The sequence below is a fragment of the Episyrphus balteatus genome, chromosome X (genome assembly GCF_945859705.1).
Source record: "Episyrphus balteatus chromosome X, idEpiBalt1.1, whole genome shotgun sequence".
Taxonomy (NCBI): Eukaryota; Metazoa; Arthropoda; class Insecta; order Diptera; family Syrphidae; genus Episyrphus; species Episyrphus balteatus.
In genome coordinates, this window is record NC_079138.1 from 7,508,890 (window position 1) to 7,534,634 (window position 25,745).

The 25,745-nt window shown below is 33.5% G+C and overlaps 1 protein-coding gene across 1 annotated transcript in view; it reads left to right on the forward strand.

Annotated features, from left to right (window-relative positions):
• Positions 1–16,539, forward strand: part of LOC129920510 (mucin-2) — a 29,970-nt gene extending 13,431 nt beyond the window's left edge. The window contains exons 2-4 of the mRNA XM_056001793.1: positions 5,046–5,096; positions 5,446–15,316; positions 15,382–16,539. Of these exons, the coding sequence (XP_055857768.1) occupies positions 5,046–5,096; positions 5,446–13,307 (7,913 nt within the window). The 3' untranslated portion in view covers positions 13,308–15,316; positions 15,382–16,539. The remainder of the gene's footprint in view (positions 1–5,045; positions 5,097–5,445; positions 15,317–15,381) is intronic.
• The last annotated feature ends 9,206 nt before the right edge of the window (positions 16,540–25,745 follow it).

A 25,745-nucleotide genomic window follows, 5' to 3' on the forward strand; every position in this document is an offset into this window, starting at 1 on the left:
GACAACCGGGAGCAACAATCTCTGACACACTCTGCGTGTGCGTACAACATGTTCATTTCATATAAAGAAACCCGAAGGAATGTGTATTTTTTATGTTGTTGCATTTTTCATTTACAGTGCTGTGTTGTTCAAGTTTTAGATTTTGATAAATCTGGTGAAATGCTATATTGTATTGCAACGTATTTTGTATATGCTTTTAGATATTTTTGGAGATACTTTTAGAATATCAACTAAGAAAGTTCAAGGGGATGCGTGCTGGAAAACCCGTACGCAATCCCGAGGGAAATTGTGTAAAACGAGAATTGTTAAAAAAAGGATACTCGTATTGAATTAACGACTGCCTCTAGCTATCGTTCTGACTTTTGTTTTGAGTTTGCAGCCTGAATATATATATATATTTTTTTTTTCATTTAAAACTGCCGTTCGTTTTGTTATTTACAATAAGAAGACCCCTGTAGTCTGTCCTCTAAATTGTTGGAGAGTGGTGAATTAGCAAAGATAAGGAATGATATTAATAAACACAGAATCACTAGAATTTCCATTTATCTGTTCGTGAGGCAAGAAGCAAACAAGCTTAACAAAATCAGACAAAATATGCAAAAATCAAATACAATTTTCGCACAGTATTGTAGGATAATTTATCAATAAAGTTTTGTTTTTGCAACAGAGTAACATCATCATAACAACCGGTTAAAAAATAATCTAAGCAAAAAGTTGAATTTGTATAAATGGAGTCTTGATGGCGTTGGCATGTACAAAATCCACAAAAAGTAATACATTTCCTGATGACAGAGAGCCTTATTAAACAAGTTTTCTATGGAAATTACAAGATAAAGTTGTTGCAGCTGAATAGATGCCCATTCTTGGCAGAATTTAACTCATTTATATTTTGATGGTATGAAATGATTTTGGTGTATCCGCCTTTCATATACCAGAAAACAAAACAAATAAAGTATAATTTTGTAAAACTTTTTCTAGGTAGTGGGTAGTATGTTTTAGAAAACAAATACATACACAAATAATGTTAAAATATATATAGGGTAGGATGGTATAAGAGTGCGCGGTCGATAAGAGTGCGCGGTCGATAAGAGTGCGCAAAGTGATTTTCTACGATTTGAAAGGGAATATTAGACTGAATGCACTTATTTTGGAAAGATCTAAATGAGTTTGATCGGCTGTGAAAAATTCCTGCAAATGTGTTTGTAAACAGAGGTGCTAGTTAAGTTTAATTTTCTTAGCTCTTTTTTTTTCTAATTTTTCTTGCCAAACAAATTAAATTTTCCGCTAAACAACAAAAAATTACAATCAACAAATAATGGGGTATTGAAAAGTCGAAAAAAAGAAAACATTTTGCAAAACTAGGACTAGGAAATGTTGAAATTTTCTCGGAATCGGAAGACTAAATAATCGAAGACTAAATAGAGTGTTCCTCATGCAAGGAGTGATAGGTCGAAAAATACTCTGTTTATAGTCAGTTTTATTTGCGCCTTTTGTGTGAAGTTACACCTGTACCCAGCTGCGCACTCTTATGTATAAGAGTGCGCGAACGACCTAATGTAGTATTTTGTTTATAACTATTGAATTTATACATTTTTGTTACCAGTTTTAAGTTTTTTTCGTTGCTTTGATTATAAACTAAAAAATATATATTAAACAAGTACAGTTGAAACTCGATTAACCGGGATGGTCGGGACCGAGCCCATTACGTATAATCGAAAATCCCGGATAATAGAATTTTTTTTTTCAAGAAAAAATTTATATGTTTTTAAGTTTTTATTAAAAAATTTATTAAAAGAAAAAGAAAACAATTAAAAAATTATTCCATAAACGTAAATATTCATATTTTTGTTTGAACATACATTACAATATCACGAGATTAATTACGAGTATTATGAACTTTAAGGAAAATTAAAAAATTGTTGCATGTTTAGGTTTTTTTTATTACCACCAGGCTTAGCTTAGCTTAGCAATTTACATGTTAAATGCAACAACAACTTAGCCCCTTGGGCTTAGTTGTTAAGCCCGATGATATCCCTGGGCTTAAAGGAAGAACTATAATTGACTGAAGCGTCCGATTCAACGGAGGGGAACAGCGCTTCCAACCGCACTCGACGGATGAAAACTTATCAAAAATTCAAAGCAAACAACAACAGAAACGTAGGATTTGACATAAGCTTCCGACTGCTTCCTCCAATTATAATTCTGGGTTAACTTTTTGAACAGTTTTAAATCTGTGGTACTAAACTAATTTTTTCATGAATTGTTTAGAATTGGTTTACAAACGGGAAAACTGACGTTTGAAATGACAAAATTTATTTAACAAGTTTTGCTAGCATACATTTTTGTATCTCTTTGTAAAACATACAAGAAAAATACAAGAAAACCGGAAAGCGATAAGTATAAAAACTCTTAATTTTTTTTGTTTCTGCTGATTTTGGAACATTCAATAAGCAGTGCTGCCAAGATTTCCGGTTAAGCCCCGAGGCGTTTTTTTGTCCAGCTAAGCTCGGTGGTAATAAAAAACACACCTATTGTGTGACAGGGGATTTTACCCGTTGCTTTTCTTCGATTGAATTAATGTGAATGCGGTCAACTAGCAGTAAATCCTGATATGTTGTTCCAGAATAATTCGACTTTTCAAAAAAAAAAAAAAAAATAATAATAATAAGAAAATAAGACTTTCTACAAAAACAATTTAAAATATTTTCCTTATTTTTGTGTGCTGATTTTGTATTTTTTAGTTAAACTTTCTTCTTTCCTGTTCTCATATTATGGATAGTAGAGTTTATTACGGATAATAGAGTTTAAATAAATAAATTTTGTTTATTGTCGAGAAAGAATTTCAAATATTTTCATCACGGATAATAGAGCGTCCCGGTTAATCAAATCTCGGATAATCGAGTTTCAACTGTAGTTAAATTCTTTTTGTTATTGTATTATTTGGTGTTTTGTCTAAAGTGCGCACTATTGTACCACCTTAACCTACATACACTCCGCTTAATAAGCACACAAATTTTCAAAGGTATTTTGTCCATTTTTCCAAAGATTGAGCTTTAATGTTTTATTTGATGATGCTTACCGTTAGCTTGTGATGTTGAGAAAACAAATCAGAAAGAATGATTCACAAAGTACCGTTATTTTTTCCTGTTCTCTTACAAAGCGTCCCATATGGAAAAATGCAGTCTTAAACGTCAATATCTTCGTTGTTTGTAAGAGTTTTGAGGTCATTGGCTTACCAAACTTAAAAACAAATTAGTATATTAAAAGCTTTGAATAGTGTCGAAAGAGCTAAAATTGATTTGTTAAATAAACAAGGACTGACCGGGCCTGCTGTACCTACGAAAATGGATAGGAGTTTTATTGTTGCCTATTCGTACCTCAGAAATAAAAGTTCGTACAGGAAAAACATGAATTGAGGCAAAAAAAAAAACGGCAAAAATTGCAGTTAATCGACGAGAAATTTTGAGATCTGCCTCAAATTCTATAGTGACTCTGCGGCAAAAATCAAACGAAAAGCTGGTGTTACTGCAAGTGTTTCAACATTACTCAGAGTAAACAACAGCACGGATCATTTAAACCCATTAAAAGTCCAAAAAAAAAACCATCTCTTAACAAGCAACGAAAAAGTATTCGTTTTGAATTTTGTAGGCTCCATATGGTTGTTCATCAAAATACTTTTGTGTTAACTCTGGAATCCCGCAAGGCAGCCATTTGGGCCCTATATTTGTATACAGTATTCAGTACACTCTTCATAAATGACTTACCATCCGTCTTGAACCATTCGAATTGCTTTATTTATGCGGGTGATATTACAATCTTAAAAAGTGTCTCAAATGTTCGTGATTGTGAAATCTTGCTATGTGACCCCTAATTCATTTTTTGACTGGTGTTTTCGTATTTGTAATGTAATTTCATGAGTTTTACAAGAAAACTCTCTAACATGTCATTGGTATCTTATTTGATCCTAAACTGGAATTTATAGAACACTTAAGTAATAAAGCCAATTCACTTCTTGGTTGGATTAAGAGAGAGTCACGTCAGTTTTCTGATCCTTTTATTGCAAAACAGCTAATCGTTACTTTTGTTAGACCGATCCTGGAGTACGCTTGTCAGGTTTGGTCGCCTCATTATGAGTGTCACTAGCGAGGATTCAAAAAAGGTTTTTGCGATTTGCCTTAAGAGGCCTAGGTTGGGACAACCCTTACGACCTCTCCCCATAAATAGACATACGTAAACTTATTGACATGCCTTGTCTTCAGAATAGAAGGTCTTATTTATGTTTTTCGTTCATTGTAAAATTAATTAATGGAAAAATAGACTCTTTGCACCTTTTGTTTCGCATTAATTTTAACATTCCTCAACGAAATTTCAGAAATGTCCCCAATCGTATATTAATCTCAAACTATCGTACCAATTAAGAACGATTTTCTACTTTAATTGTAAAGTTCAGTTTATTTAATTTTTTCAATTATAGATTTCATAATTCATTTGACCAATCACTTAATTTATCACCAAAATTTCAATCTAATTTTTACTCGATTTTGAAATGTATACCTAATTATTATGTTTATTAAAATGTGTATATTTATTTCGTACTCGGTGAAAATGGACTCCAGCGCGTGCGGTATGGGGGGGGGGGGGGGGGGGGGGCAAGAGGCGTGGGAATATAAAAAAAAAAAAAAATAAATTGAAGTTAGTATTTAGCTGTACTTAATAAATAAAAAAATAAATAAGAATAGCAATAGTATCTCAAAAATGCAATCAGTGGTCACGCAATAAACACTCACACCTCTTTCAGTGAATTTGAAGCTCATTCCTTCAAATAGCTACCATTTAGGTATATAAAGGGTTACAACAAGTCTCGAACGAGGCATCTTCATTAAATTAAACAACAGTAGCTATAAGTTTATTTTCACAAGGTAACGTGGGGAACTTAAGATTTTATTTCCCATTTTTATTTTGTGTACCTATTCTGTAATCTATTTTTCTTTATAATTTAAGTTATAGAATATGGAATAACTTTGTTTTTCTTTGTAATTTTGCAGTTGGACCCTATATAGTGGAGCCTACACCTGCCCTTAGGCTAGGAGATGAAGGTATTTTTTTTTTTGTATATTTCATTAAATAATAGAAATAATAATTAATTTTTTTTTAATTTTCTTGTAAATATGCTTCTTTTTAACTTAAAAAAAAAAAAAAAAAAACAAAGCTGTTATTACGAGTAAATATTTTAATTTGTATTAACTTTTTTTTAATTTTGTGTGTTTTTATTTCTTTCTTTCTCTGTACTCCTCTTACTACTCTACACTTCAACTGTCTCCTTAACTTAAAATAAAAAACCTGTAAATATAAACACATGTACATTCTATATGCAAATGGATACAAAAAAAAAATGAAATAACCCAAATAAAACATAAATAAAATAAATACAAACAAAAAAAACAGAGTTAACGACAGTCCTTTTGGTAAGCAATGATAATCGGACAGCATCGCAGCATGGCCGATATTTGAACGTCCGTCCAAATGTGGGACTTTTGACATCCACGGCTCGTACATTTATTCAAGAAGGTGTTACAACTGAATATGCAACTCAGGTGCTAGGAACAACTTTAGAAAATGGACGTATTTACGCCCAATTGTTAAAGAAAAGCTCAAGGGTGCTGTACGACAAGGAAAGTCTCATTGCTCCAAGTGCAATAAATAGTAATAATGGAGGTGGTGCGGTACATACGAGCATTATTGGCGAAGAGCCTGCTGCTCATATCTATGCCAAGCCACGATCATTACTTCAAAGCCATAACGATTTGGTTGCTGACAAAGACTGGCAAGATATTGATGACAGAATAATATTAGAAAAGAACTCATTATTTGTTGGCAATACGGATTTTGTTGGAAGCGTACCTAAACAACGATCATCGTTCATTGTTTTTCCTGAAAAAACAGCAGATGATCAGAACGAACAAAAGTTAGAGGCTCCATTCAATGTAAATAAACCACCAATTGGTGGTGATAATGTTAAACCAACAGATAGTGATGATGCAGTTAGAATTATGGCTAACAAAGTTCAGCCGGCTGTTGATTTACCAACATACACCATAAAGAATATGTTTTCCCCAAGTGGATTTTCTTGGGAATCATCTCCGGAAACCGAAACGGACACGGAAACAGAAAATAAGAATGAAAAAAATATAGAAAAATCCTTTTCCAAGACCACGAGCCCGTTTGCAGTACAAAGATCTCCAAAACTACTTTATCATCAAGTAATGAAAGACGACTACAATAGTAGGTCCTTGTCAACAGTAACTTACTATGGTTTTGCTGATTTTACAACTATTGTTGGTGATAGTGTTATTGTGTTTTCGCCAAGTACGTCTGCTGCTGATAAACAACCATCGGCTCAAGTGACTTCAATTAAGGGCAAAGCAACGCTGGGACCTCAAGAGCCATCTTATGTTTTGAAAGTTCCAATAACTATTACTCAAGATTTAATAGAGCCGACTTTTGTCATTCCAATGCTCTCTACTGATGTTAATGATCTAAGAATAATGCCAACAGATATGAGAGAAAAGAACAAAGAGGAAGAAAAAGAAGAAGAACAAGAGCAATACGTCAACAAGCCTCTACTTGAAAACGATGTAGAAACGATGCTAAACCGTGAAAATATTGAAACCACAACGAAAAGCCTACAACAACAAGATGTTTTAGTGACATTTGAAGATCCTTCATTTTATGATGAGATGAAAGATATTGAAGAACAACAACAACCAACAACACTCTCTCCTGAAAACGATAACGAAAACGAAACCAACCAGTTGACAACTCTGCCGCCAACAAGCGAAACAGAAGACGACCAAACTACTGAATTAGATTTAAATCAGTTTGAACACACGTTGGTTTCTTCAATGTCTGATACAAGTTCCAGTATGGCAGAAAATTCAATTTCAATTCCAACACCAACCGAAACCACATCTCGCGTCATGCTCTCTCGACCATCTGATGAAGAAATATTTAAAATTTATTCATCTTTAGCAAAGGCAGAGGCAGAAAGGGCTGCTTCAAAAGCAAGTCAAGTCTCAGAATCGGTAAGTGTTAAGTCTTTGGAAACTACAACAACTGAAAGTTCACCGCCGCCGGTATCAATTGAAAGCAATGAAAAACCATCTCCAAAAACCCCACCAATAACAACGACACCAGAAGAAGAGGAACAAATTCAACCAGATATTCCAGTCGAAGGAGGAGCTACAACCGTTTTCTTTGAAGATGATCCATTTTTGGAATTTGTTTCACCGAGTGCTACGGAAACAAATGTTGTTCAACAAACAACAACAACTTCATTTGAACAAAGTCCCGAGTCAGAGCACTCAATTTCAACTGCAGCTGTTCCAGAGCAACCTGCAACAGAGCCTTCAACCGAAAAAGAAGAAGAGGAAGTCACAGTCCTATCATCAACTAATTCAGATATAGAAAAAGAAACTAATCCACAAGAAGAAGAATTCAAACCGATTATAAAAGAAATTCAAGAAGATGAAGAAGTTGAAAATTGTGTCCGCACGTCACAAGTTTATTTAACACAAATTCCTAAAACTGTAACCTTTTACACTACATTTTTTATTCCCAATGATGATAATTCAGAAACATCAACGTCGATTGAAACAAATGCCGTTCCAAGTTTCGATATAGCACAGGCAACAAAGCACTATTGCATTCAACCAACTCCAGGTTATGTTACATTACAAAAGAGCACTAGTGTTCCAGTATTGGAACGCCCTCTAGAAATCAGTAGTTCTTCGAATACTCAAGACAGTCAAGAAAACATAAATGCAGTTCTCCAAGCTACAACACCAATGATGATAGTACGCGAGAATGCTGAAGTGACAGAGGCCAGTGCAGCCTCAGGTGATGGTTACGAAGATGGAACTGAAAAGAATGAGGAAGAAGAAGAAGAAGACGATGAAGAAGACGAAACTGAGTCCGATTCGGACTCCAATGGTGATCAAGAATCTGGTGAAGAAATCGAACTTATATACAAGACCCTATACACAACTTATACATATCTTACAACATTCTTCCACGATTCAACAACCAGTATTTCAAGTCATAAGGAAATCGTTACAAATGTTATCACATCTAGCATGAGTAGTCATGAAACTATTAGTTCAACTGAAGATGGCGGCGATGAAATTGAACCGACTGCAACAAAATCACCAATAATAAATCATGCTACTTCAACATTCGATCTTCAATCGTCAGATTTGATCAAAATTGATGGAATTTTGAGAGAAGATTCAGACGACCAACCAACCAAACTCACTGAACAACTAGATGATAGCAAAATTGCCAAAACCTATTTCACAACTTACACTTATTATACGACAATTTTTGTTGATGGCGAAACAGAAATTATGAGTCGTACCGAAGTCCACACAAATATTGTTGGGAAGTCGTCTGAATCGGAGCCAGTAGCTGCAGTTAGCCCATCAGCAAGATATCTTCAAATTGACGATGCTGTTTCAGATGAAGATAATGCTGTTATTGAATTGCAACCAACAGCAACCTATGAAACCATACAAAGAACAGTTCTGTTTTCAAAAGAAGAATCGATCAGACCCAAAAATGATCATGGCGGTGTTCAAGAGCTAGAATCATCTTCCAGTAGCTCGTCATCAAAGAGCGAGAAAAAAGTTGTACCCATTATTGATGTTTCTAAATTGTCATCGAGCGGTTCGAATGGTTCGAACGGCCAAAATCAAATTGTTGAATTGAATGGCGTTCTTGAAGATCAAATAAGTTCGGAAAGTAATACGGAGGAAATTATACCGTCAGCTACATTGCTCCTCCAGACAAGTTTTACGACATTTACGTATTATACAACAATGTACAGCAATGAAGCAACTAATGTTGTAAGCCGTTTAGAAACTATAACAAATGTTGTAACGGAAACACTTCAGCCAACTAAAACTCTAAGTGTGGATGAAGCCACAGTGCCAATTACATATTTTACAACTTTCACTTATTGGACTAAGCTTGCCAAAGAAGGCGAAATAACCACTTTAAGTCGCGAAGAGACAATTTCGAATGTTGTTACACCAAGTGTTTCTGCTGAAATGACTGTGACTGACAGTAGTCTGCCGTCAGAATCAATTTCAACTGTTGAACCTGTTGTTAGTGCATCATCGTCGTCATCGAGTGAGTTATCATCGAAAGATATAGAACCAACAACCTTTTACACCACTTATACTTACTATACAACATCATATGTCGGTGATCAGACAGTCACTGATAGTCGCTTTGAAACAGTCACAAATGTCTTGATGCCAACAATTACTGCTAGTTTGGATTTAAATACAGCAACATTGCCTTTGGAGGAGATGGAGAAAAACGAAACATCAAGTAAAGTAACTGATGACCAAAGTATGAATCCCCCTCGAACAATTTCTTACGACTTTAAGACAATCGTTGATGCCGAAGGTATTAGTACACTTTACTTCAAAACGCAAGTAGTTGCCACAGTTGTTGATGGTACTTCAACAGAAATATCGTCAAGCACGTCAACTATTAACATTGACGAAAGCAAAAAGACTCTATCTATTGCGGCTTTGCCGGAATCAAGTGAATCAAGTTCTACCAGGTCTTATAAGACCGGACTAGTGCGTTTAATATCAGGAACAAAACTATCAAACCAAACAACAACAGTTTATCAATCGAAGGTCATTGGAACAATTATCGACCAGCGCTATGCTCAGATAATTGAGAGTACATCTAGTTTTATTATTGATAAAACCCCGGCTCCTGGCTTAGGAATCGGAATCGAAGCTTCATCAACCCAAAATTTGATATCAGTGAAACCTACTGTTCTTGTGCCAGCTTTGGCAGTTGAAAAAACTCTTGAAAGTTCTATAAGCGATGCTCAAGAAAATCAAAACAATCAAAATAATGAAGGTGGCGATGAAGGTGAAGATGAAAGTGAAAATGAAAATGGGGAAGAGAACGAAGACGATGATGAAAGTGGCCGTCCTAGAACTCGATTATCATTTCAAACTAAAAAGAAAACATTTACACCTGTTATAAGACCGTTTGTTTCGAGAAATAGACCCCAATTCGCACCTAAACGTAAAAACATCCTACAAAGCAGTGCAACTATTATAACCAGATCTGACTTAACACCAACAATAACAGCAACTCCGGCTATAAAATCAGATGGACGGGGACGCTTCAGTAGTTCAAGAAAATCAAATGTTGGCGGCTTTTCAAGTCCGGGAGCAATAAGTGGAAGTAGTTCACAAGGCGGTAAGAGATTTGGTCGTCCGAGTAAATCTTCACAATTTGGGGGGGCATTTGGTTCCTCATCAAGCTACCCAGGATCATCTTCTCGAAATCGTCTTCAATCTTCGAGGGGCGTACAACAGGGATTGTCGTCGAACTACAATGCTGGTGGCGGTTTTCCAAACTCTCGTCGTAGCGGAGGAGCAGGAAGTTTTAGAGGCTCTTCAACAAGTGCCCGTTCATTTTCAAGCGCTTATCCAGGAAATTCTAGATTAAGAATAAGACCATCATCTTCTTTGTCTTACGACAGTTTATCAAGCACTGCCAGTTACACAACCCTGCCAACAGATAGTGCTGAGGACGAGGGTGGAATTACACAGAGGTATGAAAGTGAAGAAGAAGCCGATTTTACAACTGAAAATCTACGAAGAAACAACAACAATCTATTGCGCTTCCGTAGACCACAATTGAATCGCCCAGCGTTCCAAGGTGGTGGTGCTGTTCAGCGGAATTCAGCAACAAGTGGACAAGTTACACCTCGACGAATACCACTTAGCCAGAAACCGAGAACCACAACAACAACTAGCACTACAACAACAACCCAACGTTCTCGACCAAGAGTTTCTCCACGTCCATCAACATTAGGACAAATTCAAAATAGATCTAGGCCACAAAACAGCCTTTTCCCACCGCGAAGACTATTCCCAGCTCAAAACGCTTATCAAGCCGCAACTGCAGATGAGATACAAAAACCTGGCACAGGGGACGATTTCGATAACGAAAAAGAAGATGAGGATTCGGATTATGAAAATGACGAGGAGGGTATTGAAAATGAAGAACAAGATGATGTGAGTCGGCGTCGTCGAAGTGAAATTTCCTCCTTAAAATCGTTGGTTAAAAAAAGATCCAAACGACAGGCGAATAATTTTAGAAATAGATTCAGAAGACCTACTTCGACCAAACCAACATCTGAAGAACGCTCTGAAGATACCACTGAAGATGAATCAAGTACAGTTCGCTCACGAGCATCATCACGTTTTACACCTCGTACTCATTCTCCAGCTCATACACCCTCCTCCCCACATTCCAGCGGTAATAAGGCGGCTCAACAACACAACAATCGAGCCATACGCCCAACTAAACCAAATTCAAGCAATCGTGCCCAATTTACTCTTCGGGAAAAGGACACCACACCCAAACATTCAACGCCACGTCTTTCAACAAATTTCAGGCGTCCAGTACCAAATGGCGGTACCTCATCGTCATCAGCATCATCAAGAAGAACCACAACAGCAGCTTCTCGGTCCAAAACATCGTCTAGAATAAAGAACTATGGCAACAACCCTAGCACCGAAACAACTCACAGCAGTCTTCCTCGTGGAAGAACTCCAGCTAGCGGTCGATCAAGGTCAACAGCACGTAGCAGAAGTCGAAGTGATTTCACAACTGATCCAATAGTTCCAGCTTTTGATGGAACAATTACCGTCACACATACCACTCCAACAGAAATAACCATTCCTATTGTCAATGGCAAAGTCACTGAATACAAAAACGTATTGACAACTACCAGCAGTACCGAAGTTGTGCCTCCAAATCAATACACTTCAATAATTGGCCCTCTCGGCAGCTCAACCTTGGTCCTTAATCGCGAAGAAACTTCAATCAACTTGAACGGAGCTACCGAAGTAACTCAATTTATATTACACGAACAACCAACCACTACTGTAATATTCACACCAACAACTATCAGGGGTCGTAAAACTTCATTTGCTCACATGATACCCTCAACAGCATATCAAGTGGAAAATGTCGTGTCTACCATGCAACCCCAAATCGCAGCAAATGCTCCACTTGCAAACATTCTACTTTCACAACTTTTGCTAGGAAATTTGGGAGGCTTAAATCAACCCAATATCAATCCGTTATTGGCCCTTGGTGCTGGCCAAGCTACACAAGCTAATTCACAAGTTCCAGGTGTACCAACTACAGAGTACAAAACACGTTCTTCTACATACGTAACAACGGTCACTAATGGAATGTCAACCATTATACCACTCACATTCCATGGAAAGGAGATTTTAACCACCATCTATGACAGTTCATCGGATGTCATAACTGCCACTGAGTATTTCACCGAAACTATTGTAATAACACCAACTCAACAAGCACAGCAGGTACAGCAGGTAAACAGTCTACTTTTACCATATCTGCTGCAACAACAGCTTCAGGGCCAAAATCAACAACAACTACAACTACCATCTCAACCAGCCCTACCAATTCAAAACTCCATTCCACCTCAGCTTCTGTTCCCCGATAATTTACAAGATCTAGATCACAATGGTATCCAAAAATACAACGATTATGGTTCAGATATTGAAGATTATCCAAACAATACTCAAGATGACCAAATCATCGAGTCCAACACAAACACAAATACAAACAACCACAGTAATCAAAGATCTGGAAGTCGCAAAAAAGGTGGCCGTAAATTCCATAAGCAGCAGCAAGCCTCAGCTGCACCACCACCTGCTGTCGAATCGAGTGTCATAACACTGTATGTTTCCGGAAGACGACCCGGCGAATTTAGTACTGTTCTATCGACTGTCCAAATAGGGGCTGAACCTTCTTTGCGCAAGCGACAAATCAATCGTGTCCAACCTCTCTTCCGATCCACATCACCGCACGTTGATGATTTTGAAGATTATTACAGTTCAGATGGCAGTGAGATCGAAGAATACTTGTTGCCAGCTAGTAATGATATTATTTCTAGTCACAGCCTAAAGAGCAATTCTCTTTCTGAAGAAACTCAAAGTCTTGAAAGTATAGTAGGTGATGTTAGCCTCTGGTATACCAAAACATCGGCTTTGTTCATAAACAATTCCAATAATGGTGGAGAACCTTCAACAATCTATGAAGATTTACTAGCACAAAGTAGTAGTAGTAGTGATACAAATTTGCAATTTTCATCTTTATCGTCTTCGTCAGAAATAGCTTTAGATTCTTCTGGAGAAACAACAAATCAGTCAAAGCATTTTTTAGTCTAATTGACCTTACTGAGAACTCCCCACTCAGTTCCAAGGTCAGTAGTAATAGTGTCGCCAGCAGCGGGAAAAACAAATTAAATCACCGCTTAATGACCTCAGCCTTATCAACAACAGCAACAACATCAACAATACCAAAAGACAATAATAATTTAATGAATGAAAATAAAAAAATGTTGCAAACTATCCGAGACGACAAAAAACTCTATTTAAGCACTAGAATAAGGAAAAAACGTACTGCTGTAGAATTAAAAACTTATTTTAAGACAGAAGACAATGCTAATGCTAACTCTAATTCTTATGCTAATGACTCAAATAATACGTCATTAGCTTTAAGAAGAAAAATTAAAAAAACTCTGATACGACGACTGCGCCCGCTCCCGCGCCCCTTGCAGCAGGACCATGCAATTAAACCAAATCAAACGATGCCAGGTGGTGGTGCACCGCGTTGGCAGGTGATAGTTCGAAAAAGAAAACCTCTGCGAAAAAGTACCAATAGCAGTAGCACAACAAACGAACTTGCTAAATCCACATCACAAGAAAGAAACTTACCTCCATCCAAACTGTCACCTACAGCATCATCCGCATCGATTCAAAGCCAAAAACCCACAAACGAAGCAACAAATAAAAGTAGGCTCTTGCTCTCACCAACACCATCACACTTTGTTGAAGAAACATCTACGTCTTCGATTACGTCAGAGCCAAAACAAACTACAATGAAGAAGATGATGTCAACCACGGTAATGACACCCATCAGACGCATGGGGCGAAGATGCAAAACCGAAAAATGCTCACGACGACGTCAAGTTAAAAAGAAAACTCTTAAAACATCAGCATTATCATCATCACTAACATCAATAATTCCACCTTCCTCCTCCTCCAAACAAACACTGACATTTATTGAAACATCCACAATTCAAGAAACTACTTTGTCCCTTGAAACTCAAATTGTTCCAAAGACTTACACATATGTTGTGGAACGCGTTCATGACAATGAACACCAAATCCAATCGTCAACATTGATACGTTCTAGGACCTTAACGATAACTCACACACTCTTCAAAACAAATTTAGTACTGCTGACAAATACTAAAGTTATAGTACCGACAATATCATTTACCACCAATTCAATTCCAATGACTTCCAATGCGTACTATGACGCATGACTTTTCAATAACAAATAAATCACAAATGTTTCTATTTAAGAAAATGTCCAAATTTGAGTTGACTTTTTTTAGAGAGTCAAATTTTGATGGATTCAAATGTCAATCATTTGAACTCATCTAATCACTGCAGAGTTAATCATAGGACAATTAATCATTGTCACAGCCCATCCCCATATCAGGGAACATTTTTCATCAAGAGGACCAATTTTTAAGAAAAAATAAAAATAAAGTGTCACTTCTTCCTTAAAAGAAGAACATTCAAATAAATTGAACTCGAAAATAATTGTTTTGCAATCGAACCTTGAGATGATTTGTCCTATGATGAAGTTTGCAGTCTTAATTGATTTTATTTTCTAATAGGTATTGGATAGGTGACCTTTCAATACTGAATTTAATTTTTTTTTTTAATTTAATATTGCAAAAATATAAGGGACAAAATCGGGACGATCCAAGATTTTTTACTATCTTAATTTAATCAATGAAAAATTACAGTCAATATTTTCATAAGATTTTTGACAAACTTTAAATTATGTTTTTTTTTTAATAATACCTTAAACTTGTCTTCATATTTAAATAAATTTCAAAATAAGAAAAAAAAAATTGAAATTTGGTACCAAAAAGAACAACACGAACTACTTGATCTTATCTCGAAAACAGCAGAGGTACAAAATTATCGAAATTACCCAAAATTACATGATTGATGACTGCTGTCAAAACAGCACTGACAAATTTTTTAAATCTTCACGAAAATGTCAAAAAAGAAAAACTAATAAAATAAAGAAAGATATACGAACTTATGGAGAGCGAATTAGCCATTTTGTCTAATAAAATTAATCAGTTAATATGGTAAGTTTTCTTGTAAAAATATTTAAAAGAAAAACATAATATTTGCAACTCACAACTTATTTCAGAAAATGGAAGATGTACGACGTTGTTTTCTATGTCTCTCTGTCTGTCTGTCTCTCTCTCTCTTTCTTAATGGGGATTTTAACTTTTAAAATTATTCTTTAAAAATAAATAAATAAAATGGGGAAAAATTGCATAAAATGTAATAAAAAAAAAACCATAAAAAAATGATAAAACTGTAATAACTTATAACTATGTATAAATAATTTTGTTATTTCAAACTTGTGTATATAAATATATTGTTTTATATGTTTTTAAGATAAATATTATATTTTTTTTTAAATTTTCATATAACGTTAATATTAACGTTAACACATATAACACTGTGTTAGAAAATAAAAATCATGTTAAATACTTTGGAAGTGACATAGCAGAGGTTGTAGGTAATACCGAGTACATCATTTTTCAGCACTTGAAATTTTTCATAGACCCTCAAAATTTCAAGTTATAGTCAAAAAAACGTGTTTCAATGTTTTCACACTTCAACGATTTTTTACTCAGTCATTTTTCGGTCAATTTCAGATTTTTTTACAAAACTTGTTCTTTTTGGAAATATTTTTTTATTTGCTCAATCACCAAATTGGGTGTAGATTTTATGGACTGAATCTCAAATTACAACACTATTTCCCCGTTTATTTTAGAATTCGGAGACCGTTTTAAGCTACATTTTTTGTTTTGAAAAACTTTGTATAAACAGTTTTATTGTTCTATTTATGCTGAATCAAATAAGTTTTTATTGATCAAAATCAGTTAGAACTGATTAGGACTGTACAAAACCTGAAATTGATCGAAAAATGACAGAGTAAGAAATCGTTGAAATGTGAAAATATTTTAAAAATGGTTCTTTGACGATAACTTGAAATTTTGTGGGTCTATGAAAAATTTCAAGTGCCAAAATATGATGTACTCGGTAATACCTACAACCTCTGCTAGGTCACTTCCAAAGTAATTAACATGATTTTTATTGTGTAACACAGTATAATTAATGTATGTTTATGTAAAATAGTTTTTAGTTTCTGTGCTCTTTCTCTCTTTTTTTATTATTCTTTGCCATAATCTTGTTTTACTTAAAATTGAAATTATATATTATATAAATTATAAAAAAAAAATAAAATAAGTAAATGTATATATCTAATGTTAGAATAAGATTTTTTTTTGTTTTTACTTTCTTGATGATAATAATTTGTATTTTTTGTTTTTATTTTTTTTTCTATGTTTTAGAATAAAAATGTTGTTTGTTTTTTCTTTTATTTTATTTTTGTTTTCATACATACATTACATATGTATATCTTCAAATTATGTAATTCATAATAAAACTAAATTATATAAGTATGGATTGTGAATTTTATTCTTACTTTTTTTTCAAACTTGTTTTGCTCTGGAATCCAAAGATCTTAAAATTAAATTTTTTGTTTCAGAGATTTATTTAACATTTTAGTATCATGGCCTCATGAGCATTACAAAATTAAAATAATGGTTTAAGGATAAGATTTGGTGAATATTTAACAATAGAGCTTAAAAAGAGACGATGAATGAGAAAATTTTTGAAAATGTATGTTTTTTTTGGCAAATTATTTTTCGAAAATCTAAACAAAAAATGTATTTTTAATTTTTTAATCTAAATGCAAAGGCCTATTGTACTCATATCTTGCATTCAAAATCTGTTCCGAGACTTTTCCCAAAAGATATCGGTTTCGGAATGTTAGAAAAAGAAAGAAAAATACGTTTGTTTGGAAGTAATACAGCAACCAGGCCTCCAAGAAACATTTGGTTTTAAATTACACAGTTTTACAAAATTGAACTTTTTTTTGTTGCCTAGACAAAAATATACTTTTCTGATGGTTTTCGGTGTGCTTACTCGATTTATCTTTAAATATCTGTTTAAATATTTGCGATATCTTTTTTTAAAAAACAAGATATCCTAAGACAGGGATGGCGAACAAATCAATGGCACGCCATGAAATATTTCCGATACGCCACCAATTGAGTAATCCATTGCAAATTTTCGTAACTGGAAAAATAGTTGAATGACAATGAACGAAAAATTTTCTAGTCTCCAAAGTCAACAGCGAAAATGCTAAAGAAAAAAGAATAATCGCGTATTCCTTCAAAGCCAAAATAAAAAAAAATATCCAAATAAATTTAAAATCAAGAAAAAAACATTACAAAACAAGTTTATAAAAGAGGAATGAATTAAACAATGAAAAAAACAGCTCTATGAATCAAGACAAATGTTCAGGACAATGAAAATAAAGTGACAAATGAGTGAAAACGCTTCACATAATTTGAATTATTTCTGTAAAACTGCATATCGTCGGTCTCATAAGGAAACCTCGTAACTCCACCTTTTTCGAAAAGGACTTTTGAATGCCATTTTTTAGAAAATATATCAGCGGAAAATTTGACGTCATTCCGAAAATTCTAAATAGACTAAAATTAAAATTTTGTACAGCACTTTACTCTCCAACTACTATGTTGTTTCTCTACTCTTTTGTCTCTCCTGTAAAATTTTGATTTTGGGAGTTACGAGGTTTCCTTATGAGGCCGACGATATAGTGAAATACGAAAAGCATGTCGAAATTTTTCGTCGTGCTGTTTTTATAAGGAAAATTTTGTTTCACTTCAGCTGGGTACTTGGCTTAAACGACTCCCGGAAATTACGCCAGATTTTTTTTTGGAAAAAAAAGCCAACAAATTTTTCATACAAAATTTGGCTTTTTTTCCTAGGCAAAAATTGCAAAACTTTTCTGGGAATATTTCCAGAATTTCTGGAATTTTTTCCAAAAAAACTTCTGTTGCTTTTTCCATTTAAGAAAATGGAAAAAAAGCCAGACAAAAAAAATTGGAAAAAAAATCAGAAACCGTCTGGCGTTTTTTCCTTTTTTGTTTTGGAAAAAGAGCCAGAAAAAAATACTAAAATAATTAAATTTAGTTTTCGTAACATCGCTAATTAATTTTCGTATGCTTAGTTATTTTAAGTATCATAGTTTAAAGTTTCAGTTTTTGTTACAAAATGTTAAGTTTTGTATGGTTGGTTTAAAAAAAAAAAGATAAAATTATAAAAAACATTTGTTTGTACTGCATTTTGAAACAGTAAATTACAGATTATAGCTAGTTTTATTTTTACTTATATTTTTCAGTTTTTTGTTAGAATTAAAAAAAAACTTTTCTGGCCTTTTTTCCAAATTGAAAATGGAAAATAAACCAGAATTTATTAATTTGTAGGTCCTTTTTCCAAAACGAAATGAGGAAATTAAGCCAGAATGTATTATTTTCTGGCCTAGTTTCTATTTCATTTCCGACTCTTTTTCCATAGCTGTCTGGCACAATTTCCAATATTTCTGCCTTTTTTTCCAAACTATTTTCTATTTTCCAATTTTAACCAAAAGAAATATTCTGGCGTTTTTTCCAAAAAAAAATCTGGCGTAATTTCCTATGGCGTAATTTCCAGGAGCCGCTTAAACTGCAAATGAGTATGGAGAACAAAATTTTAAAATGCGTTTTTCTCGAAATGAGTTGGAATGGGTTTATGCTGTTTTTCCCCTGGACCCTTCATGTGTCTAAAGCCAACACAACGAATCTGCAAAATTGTAGTTTTGATTAAAACGGCTTCTAAGTTTTGGAAACTCGTACAAATTTATGGAAACACGTGCAACGTACATTGATAGTTAAGGCAGTTAGGCAATTTGAAAGAAAATTAACATGAAAAACCATACGAATATCGGTAATTTTTTCATCAATCGAAGAATTTTCACAATTTAAAGAATTATCGGAAACACTTAAGTTTATTATATACCCTGACATGACATCCTTTTTGATAAACTTAACTGTCAAAATTTGATTGGCTGGAAATTTAAATCATTTAAATGCAGCTTAACGAATTTCTATCTAGTTCGATAATGACTCAAAAATTCATCGAAATCTCAGGGCACTACTACGAAGAATGCCAATTCCAAATTAATGGAAACATGGAATTCATAAAGCTGCTTGAAAAAGTTGGCCTTTGCTGTCTTGATGATATTTTCATTTACCTACGCGTGTGAGCCCTTATTTTCCGAAATGAATCACATAAAAGATAAAAGATTCGCTTAGGAATCAGATGAATCCAGTTTTGGCTTAAAGTGACGAAAAAAAAAATACAGACGAATTGGTAACCTCCTCCTTTTTGGAAGTCGGTAAAAAACTACTACAAATAAATTGTTTACGAATGAAATATTGCGTAGTTTAAAATTATTAATTTTTTTTTCTAGTACACAGAGAAAAATATGACTACCTTAAAACTAACAGATTGCCTGAATGTTTTCTTGCCTATATGTTTTATAAGGAAATCTTATTAAAATCAACGATTAAGAAGTTTTTTTTTAAGGAGATTTCTTATTATTTTTACCTATAGCAGGTTGGTTAAGGTGTTAAAGTGTGCGACTAATGATTTAAAGTCTTTAGTGCGATTCCCGGCCTGGTCGTCGTTTTTTTTCCTGGCAAAACCCTACAAGTGGAGCCTTTAACGGCCATATTATTCACTCAGGATTTAGTTTGGATTTAAGTTAATTTTAAATCCAATCCATTAAATCTGAATTTTATAAATCCAAGGATTTAATTTTTTGGTCATATTATTCACTCAAAAAAAAATTATATGTTTATTCAATAAATTTTGTATAATTAGCATTTATCTTTATTTTTCCTTCACAAAATACGTGAAAAAACATCTGAACACTGTGAAAATTAATTTTACATCTGGATTTATAAAGTTAAACAGACCTCCAGAGAGCAGTTTAAATTTGTTTGGATTTAACGAGATTGGCCGTAAAACAATAAACAATCGTTTAATAAGGGATCCTTCTTTGATGAATTGGATGAAAACCATAGAGAAATCTTTTTGTTTTCGTTCTATTTTATGTGGTCTATTTTTCTCTGTGTAGTCACTAAAAAAACTAGATGGAAAATGTAAGAAACGCCAAATGGACTTCAAATAAATTATTTTTTTTTAAATGGCATGGAGCTCTAAAAAGGTGCGTCTCCCCTGTCTTAGAATGTAGTTAGGGTGTTTGGCTTAATACATACATATATCACAAAGGAGATAATAAGTGTTAAAGATACATCTATGGTACCTATATATAATAAGCCAAACAACTGAAGATATCTCGGAAAATAAAAAAATATTATCGTCCAAAGTAGCAAAAAAACGTTTTTTGTTTTAATTTTTTAACGGTAATATTTTAAAATAGGAACTAACAATTTTTTTGATTTGTTCAGCACACCGAAAACCTTCAAAAAAGATTATTTTTTTTTGGGTTGAATAGAGATTAAAGAGGTCTTTAAGATGTCTCATCTCTCATGTCTCAATCGATAAATTTGGATTTTGAAATTACCATTTTTTAGACAGTAGTACTTCTTGTTTTTTTTTTAACGAAAATTAAAAAAAAATCAGATTTCTAATTTTTTGCCTGAATGCATAGGTCTATTCACTGTGAAACATATCTGTTTTGGGACTTAAATCCGAAAAAATCTGCTTCCGAATGTAAAAAAAAAAAAAATATTTGATTTGCAATATCTGAGCAAATAGACCTCCAAGAAACGTGACCTGATAAAAAATTGGCTTAGTAAAATTACATAGAAAAATGACATTAAACTTCAAATTTAATAAAATACTTCAACTTTTAAATTTAAATATTGAGATTTTAAAGCAACAGCAAAGGGAAAGGATGGGTGTACTAATTACTGTTATTATTATTAAAAGCTTTATTCGCCACTTAATCTTACAGATTAAAAATTGGATCGTATAAAAATATAAATATAAACATATATATAAACATAAATAAAATGAAATGAAATAGTTAACAAAAAATTTAGTACGAATTAATCTAGTTAGGTAGTTTAAAAGTTAATATGTATTCTAATCGTTATTTTTTTTTATTAATGGAAGGTCGTTTATCCGGCATAAGCCTCCCCCATAGATGCCCAAATTTCTCTGCTCTTTGCATCGTCCTTTAGGTCGTTATTCGTCTGAGGGTATCCACTTAGTTACCAACTTCGTCCATCTTCTATTCTCGATATGTGTCCGACCCAGCTCTATTTTAATCGTTTTGTTCTTTGAATTACGTCAGCTATTTTTGTTATTTTCTAATATCTTAATTTTTTATTCTTTGTACTAGTCTAATGTTCAGCAACAGATTCTTATCATGCAAATTTGTTGTTTATCCTAGTGTTTCTAATCCTAACGTCATTGTTGGTAGGATTGTAGAGTCCAATATATATGTATTTTCTCATGTCGTCACTTAGTTTCGAATCAAGTGTTTGTTTGGCGTTCCAATACTGCTTCCAACTGTTTTCTACTCTTCGGTTTAATTCCTTTTCCTCCTGATTAGAGAATGACTTGACTTGTCCAAGATAAATAAAATCGTCCACATATTCTATTTTGTCTTCAAAAACTAATATATACTTTTTTATATGATTTGTCATCATTTTTGTTTTCGTCAAATTAAGGGATAGTCCATAGAGTTTGCATGTAATTGATTGTATATCGTTTGGTGTGAATCTGAAAGAAAAACGACATCGTCTGCAAATCTTAAGTTGTTAAGTTTTTGTCCCCATATATCAAGTCCATACTTGTCCTATCCTAGTTGTTGAGAAACGTCTTCAAGTACTGTAGAAAACAGTGGTGGGGAGAGTGGATCTCCTTGTCGAATTCCTCTCTTCACGTTGAAGTAGGTACCTTCCAATTTTATCGGTCTTTATCTTCGCTTTGTTATTTTGATAGATACTTTTCATTGTCTTTATAAAGTCGGGATGAATTTGTTGGTTTCTAAGTGCGGTCCAAATACTGTTGTGTCAAAAGCTTTGGTAAAAGCAATAAAAAGCAGATAGAGTGGTTTTTTATATTCGTTATATTTTTCTATTTCTTGGTTAATTGTTTGCAGATGGTCTGAAGTCGAGTATCCTTCTCTAAAACCAACTTGAATCGTTTATTTCAGAAACAGCATAAGTCCATGAGCACTAACTTTTCAGGAGCAACAAAAAACTGTTTTTTATGTAAAACTCCACAACACTTCAAATTTAGAGTCTGCCGATTTACAATCTAGCTGAAAACGCATTTAAAAACCTTAAAAGTATAAACTTTTTTTCAAGTCTTAGCGGGTTTTTAAGCCTTTAAAGTCGGTGGACTTATGTCGTTTCTGAAATAAACGAATTTTTGTTGGTAAAACTTTTGTTTTCATCTAGACATAGCTTTTGAACCCTGCTTCTGATTTTAATGAATAAAATAGCAGTAGATAGATTCAATCTTTACCTCTTCATTGATGTATAACTTTAAAGCTTGCGTGTCATGATGGCTGCCAAAATAATTAAAAACTGGTAAAATGTCATATATTCAAGAGTAAAACACGCTGCCACCGCGAGGAAATCTGGCTATAACTTTTGAACCCTGAGTTCAATTTTAATGAATTTAATAGATATAGATAGAGTAACTCCCAACCTTTCTATAGATGTATAACAAAAGTGCGTGTCAAGATTGCTGCCAAAATAATTTAAAACTGGTAAAAAGTCATGTATTTAACAGTCAAATGTTGTCACCGGGTGAAATTTTTCCATATATTTTAAACCCTTTCCTTTCAGTTTTCGTATTTTGGATGGTCTGACATACTTAATTTTTTTCCAGAAGATGAATAATAAATGAGAAATTTCCAAAAAAAAAATTTTGGGAAAAATGGACTTATGCTGTTTCTGAAATAAACGATTCACTTGTTCCTGAGGTTTATTGTCATTGAATGATTGGTTTGTTATCTTATGAAGGCTCATTGAGAAAAGCTTATATATTGTCGATATTATGCGGATGGGTAGATAGTTTGAAACATCAGTTTTGTTTTCTTTTTAATGCAATAGAATGATGGTGGTTTCTTGCCATTGCTTTGAAATTAATTGTGTTTTTGAAATTTCGTTAAATAATTTCGTCAATATTGGTGTAAGAGTAAGTTTGCCATATTTAAGCATTTCGGCTTCAATTCCGTCATTTCCTGGGCTTTTTCCATTTTTCAGGTTGTCAATAGAAATTTCGATGTCAGCTTCGGTTAAATTAAATAAAGTTGGTGTTGAATTATTATCAGGAGAAAAGTTTAAGTTGAGTTGGTCGTTTGGTTCAAAGCTTGAGTTGGAAAAAGGATGTCGCTTCTCGATCGTTTTCGTCTTGTTATTCATGGAAATGATCCATTCTTTTTCTTTGTTCAAAAATGTTTTCGTCTTTTTAATGGATTTAGTGCTTTGAAGTATAGGTATGTTTAATTCTTGTTTCGTTTTAATTTTGAATGTCTTCACTAGATTTTGCCTTAATAGTTTTCCTTAGATTTTTGATTTCTTGTTTATCCTATTCTGTAAGATTTGTTTTATTTTTTAAGGTTTCTCTTGAATCGACGAGTTGTTTTTTGTCAGGTGAGATTTTGTCAATTTTACAGGATGTGGCGTTATCGTGTTTTTGGCAGTTGACTTTATAATCTGTTCCAGTGTATTGTATATTGTCTGAATGTTGTTGCTGATGTTGTCTAAATTGTCAAAGAGTAAATCGTTATAATTCTGTTTTCGTTCATTCTCTATATTTCTTGGCATACTTAGTTTTTGTTTGTTTCTTCTTAATGTTTGATGATCTATTTTTAGGTTGGCTCTTACTAATCTGTGATCGCTGTCAAATTTGAAATTATTAATTACGGAGACGTCTGCTAACGTTGATATTTTGTTGGTCAATATAAGATCAATTTCATTCTTTGTTCTTCCATCTGGTGATCTCCATGTCCATTTATTCTTTTCATGTTTCTTGAAGAACGAGTTTCCAAAGCTCATATTCGGCTCATAAAGCCATGACAAGAGCCATTCGCCTTTTTTTGTTTTGTTGTCCATATCCAAATTTACCAATTATTTTATTGTCGACATCTTCTTTTTTTCCAATTTTGGCATTAAAGTCACCTATGCTATAATATACATCAATTCCGATTTGGTCTCTTGGTAAGCAGTCTCGTTTATCATAAAAAGTTTCCAGTTCTTCATCAGAAGCTTTCTCTTTTGGAGCGCAAATTTGTATAACTGTCAGTTTTGTATATTTAACTCTAATGGCCAGTTGTACAAACGCGGTTCAGTCTCGGATCAGAAATTTAACCCACCGATTTCGGCGGATTAGCTGCGGGTCAACTTCGGTGAATCTTGAACCAGTGCTAAACTTCAGCCTTGCTACCGATTTCAGAAGATAAAAGTTGCTGATCCACGGATTAAATATTTGTACAACTGGCCCTAAGAGTAATAGAACATATCCTCTCGTTGAACAATCGTATGTCTTTTTTTAAATGTTTCTTTATTATAAAGCCGACACCATATAAACCTTTAGTATCTTCTATATAGCAAAAAATCTCGTTGTCAAATATTAGGATTTTCTGACTAAATAATCTTGTTTCTGATAAACCAATTAAGTCCCATTTTATGTCACATAGTGCCAATTTTTATTCTTGTTGTCGTTCTTCTGTTGATAGGGTTCTTGTATTAAATGTGCCCTTGATTATGAAAGTGGACTAAGTCACTTTATGCATTGGTTAAAGAAAAACTTACATAATAATTTTCTTATAACCATTTAATTGTTTTTCTTTTATGAAATCACTGAAGGAGCAATAAAGAAATTTATTTACTGCAATTTCGCTTTCAAATAAACTTTACCTCTTAAATAATAATTATTTTTAGGCTAGATTTGATGCCATTTTTAGGAGTGACTTAGTCCACTTTCATAATTAAGGGCACAAATGTGCATGTGCATATATTAATGAAATTTTCGTTACGATTAGTTGTTTTAGTATTTTGTATCGATTGTTTGATATTCGTGTTATTGTTGGGGGGTTTGAGCCTACATTTCTCATGGTGGCCAACCGGCTTGAGGAAGTTGTTAGTTTTGAAGTGTTCTTAGTTTTGTCAATTGAATGCACGGTCAAATTGTTATGTCTTACTTGCTATTTATCATTCGATTCGTCTTAGTTGCATTTATTTCTTACCCTCTAGAGTTCGGTTTAAAAAATGTATAGATGTTTGATTGTTCATTGTCTTGTTTAAGTTTTTTTTGATCCTGATGGAGAGGGTTTATAGTCTGACGTTTGTTGTTCGTTTTCATATGTTCTTTTCATTGATTGGGTTTTGGTTACTTGGAGTTTTTGATTTGTTTGTTGTTTCATTTTCTCTGATTGGGTATACTAATATGAACAATTAAACAAATACACTTGTTATATTGTATAGGTACAAATCAAATACATACTACATTACAGGTTGATGTACATATAACATTATAAAAAAAGCCATTTAATCCAAAAACTTATACAAACAAAAATATTTTTAACCTTGTTCACCATAA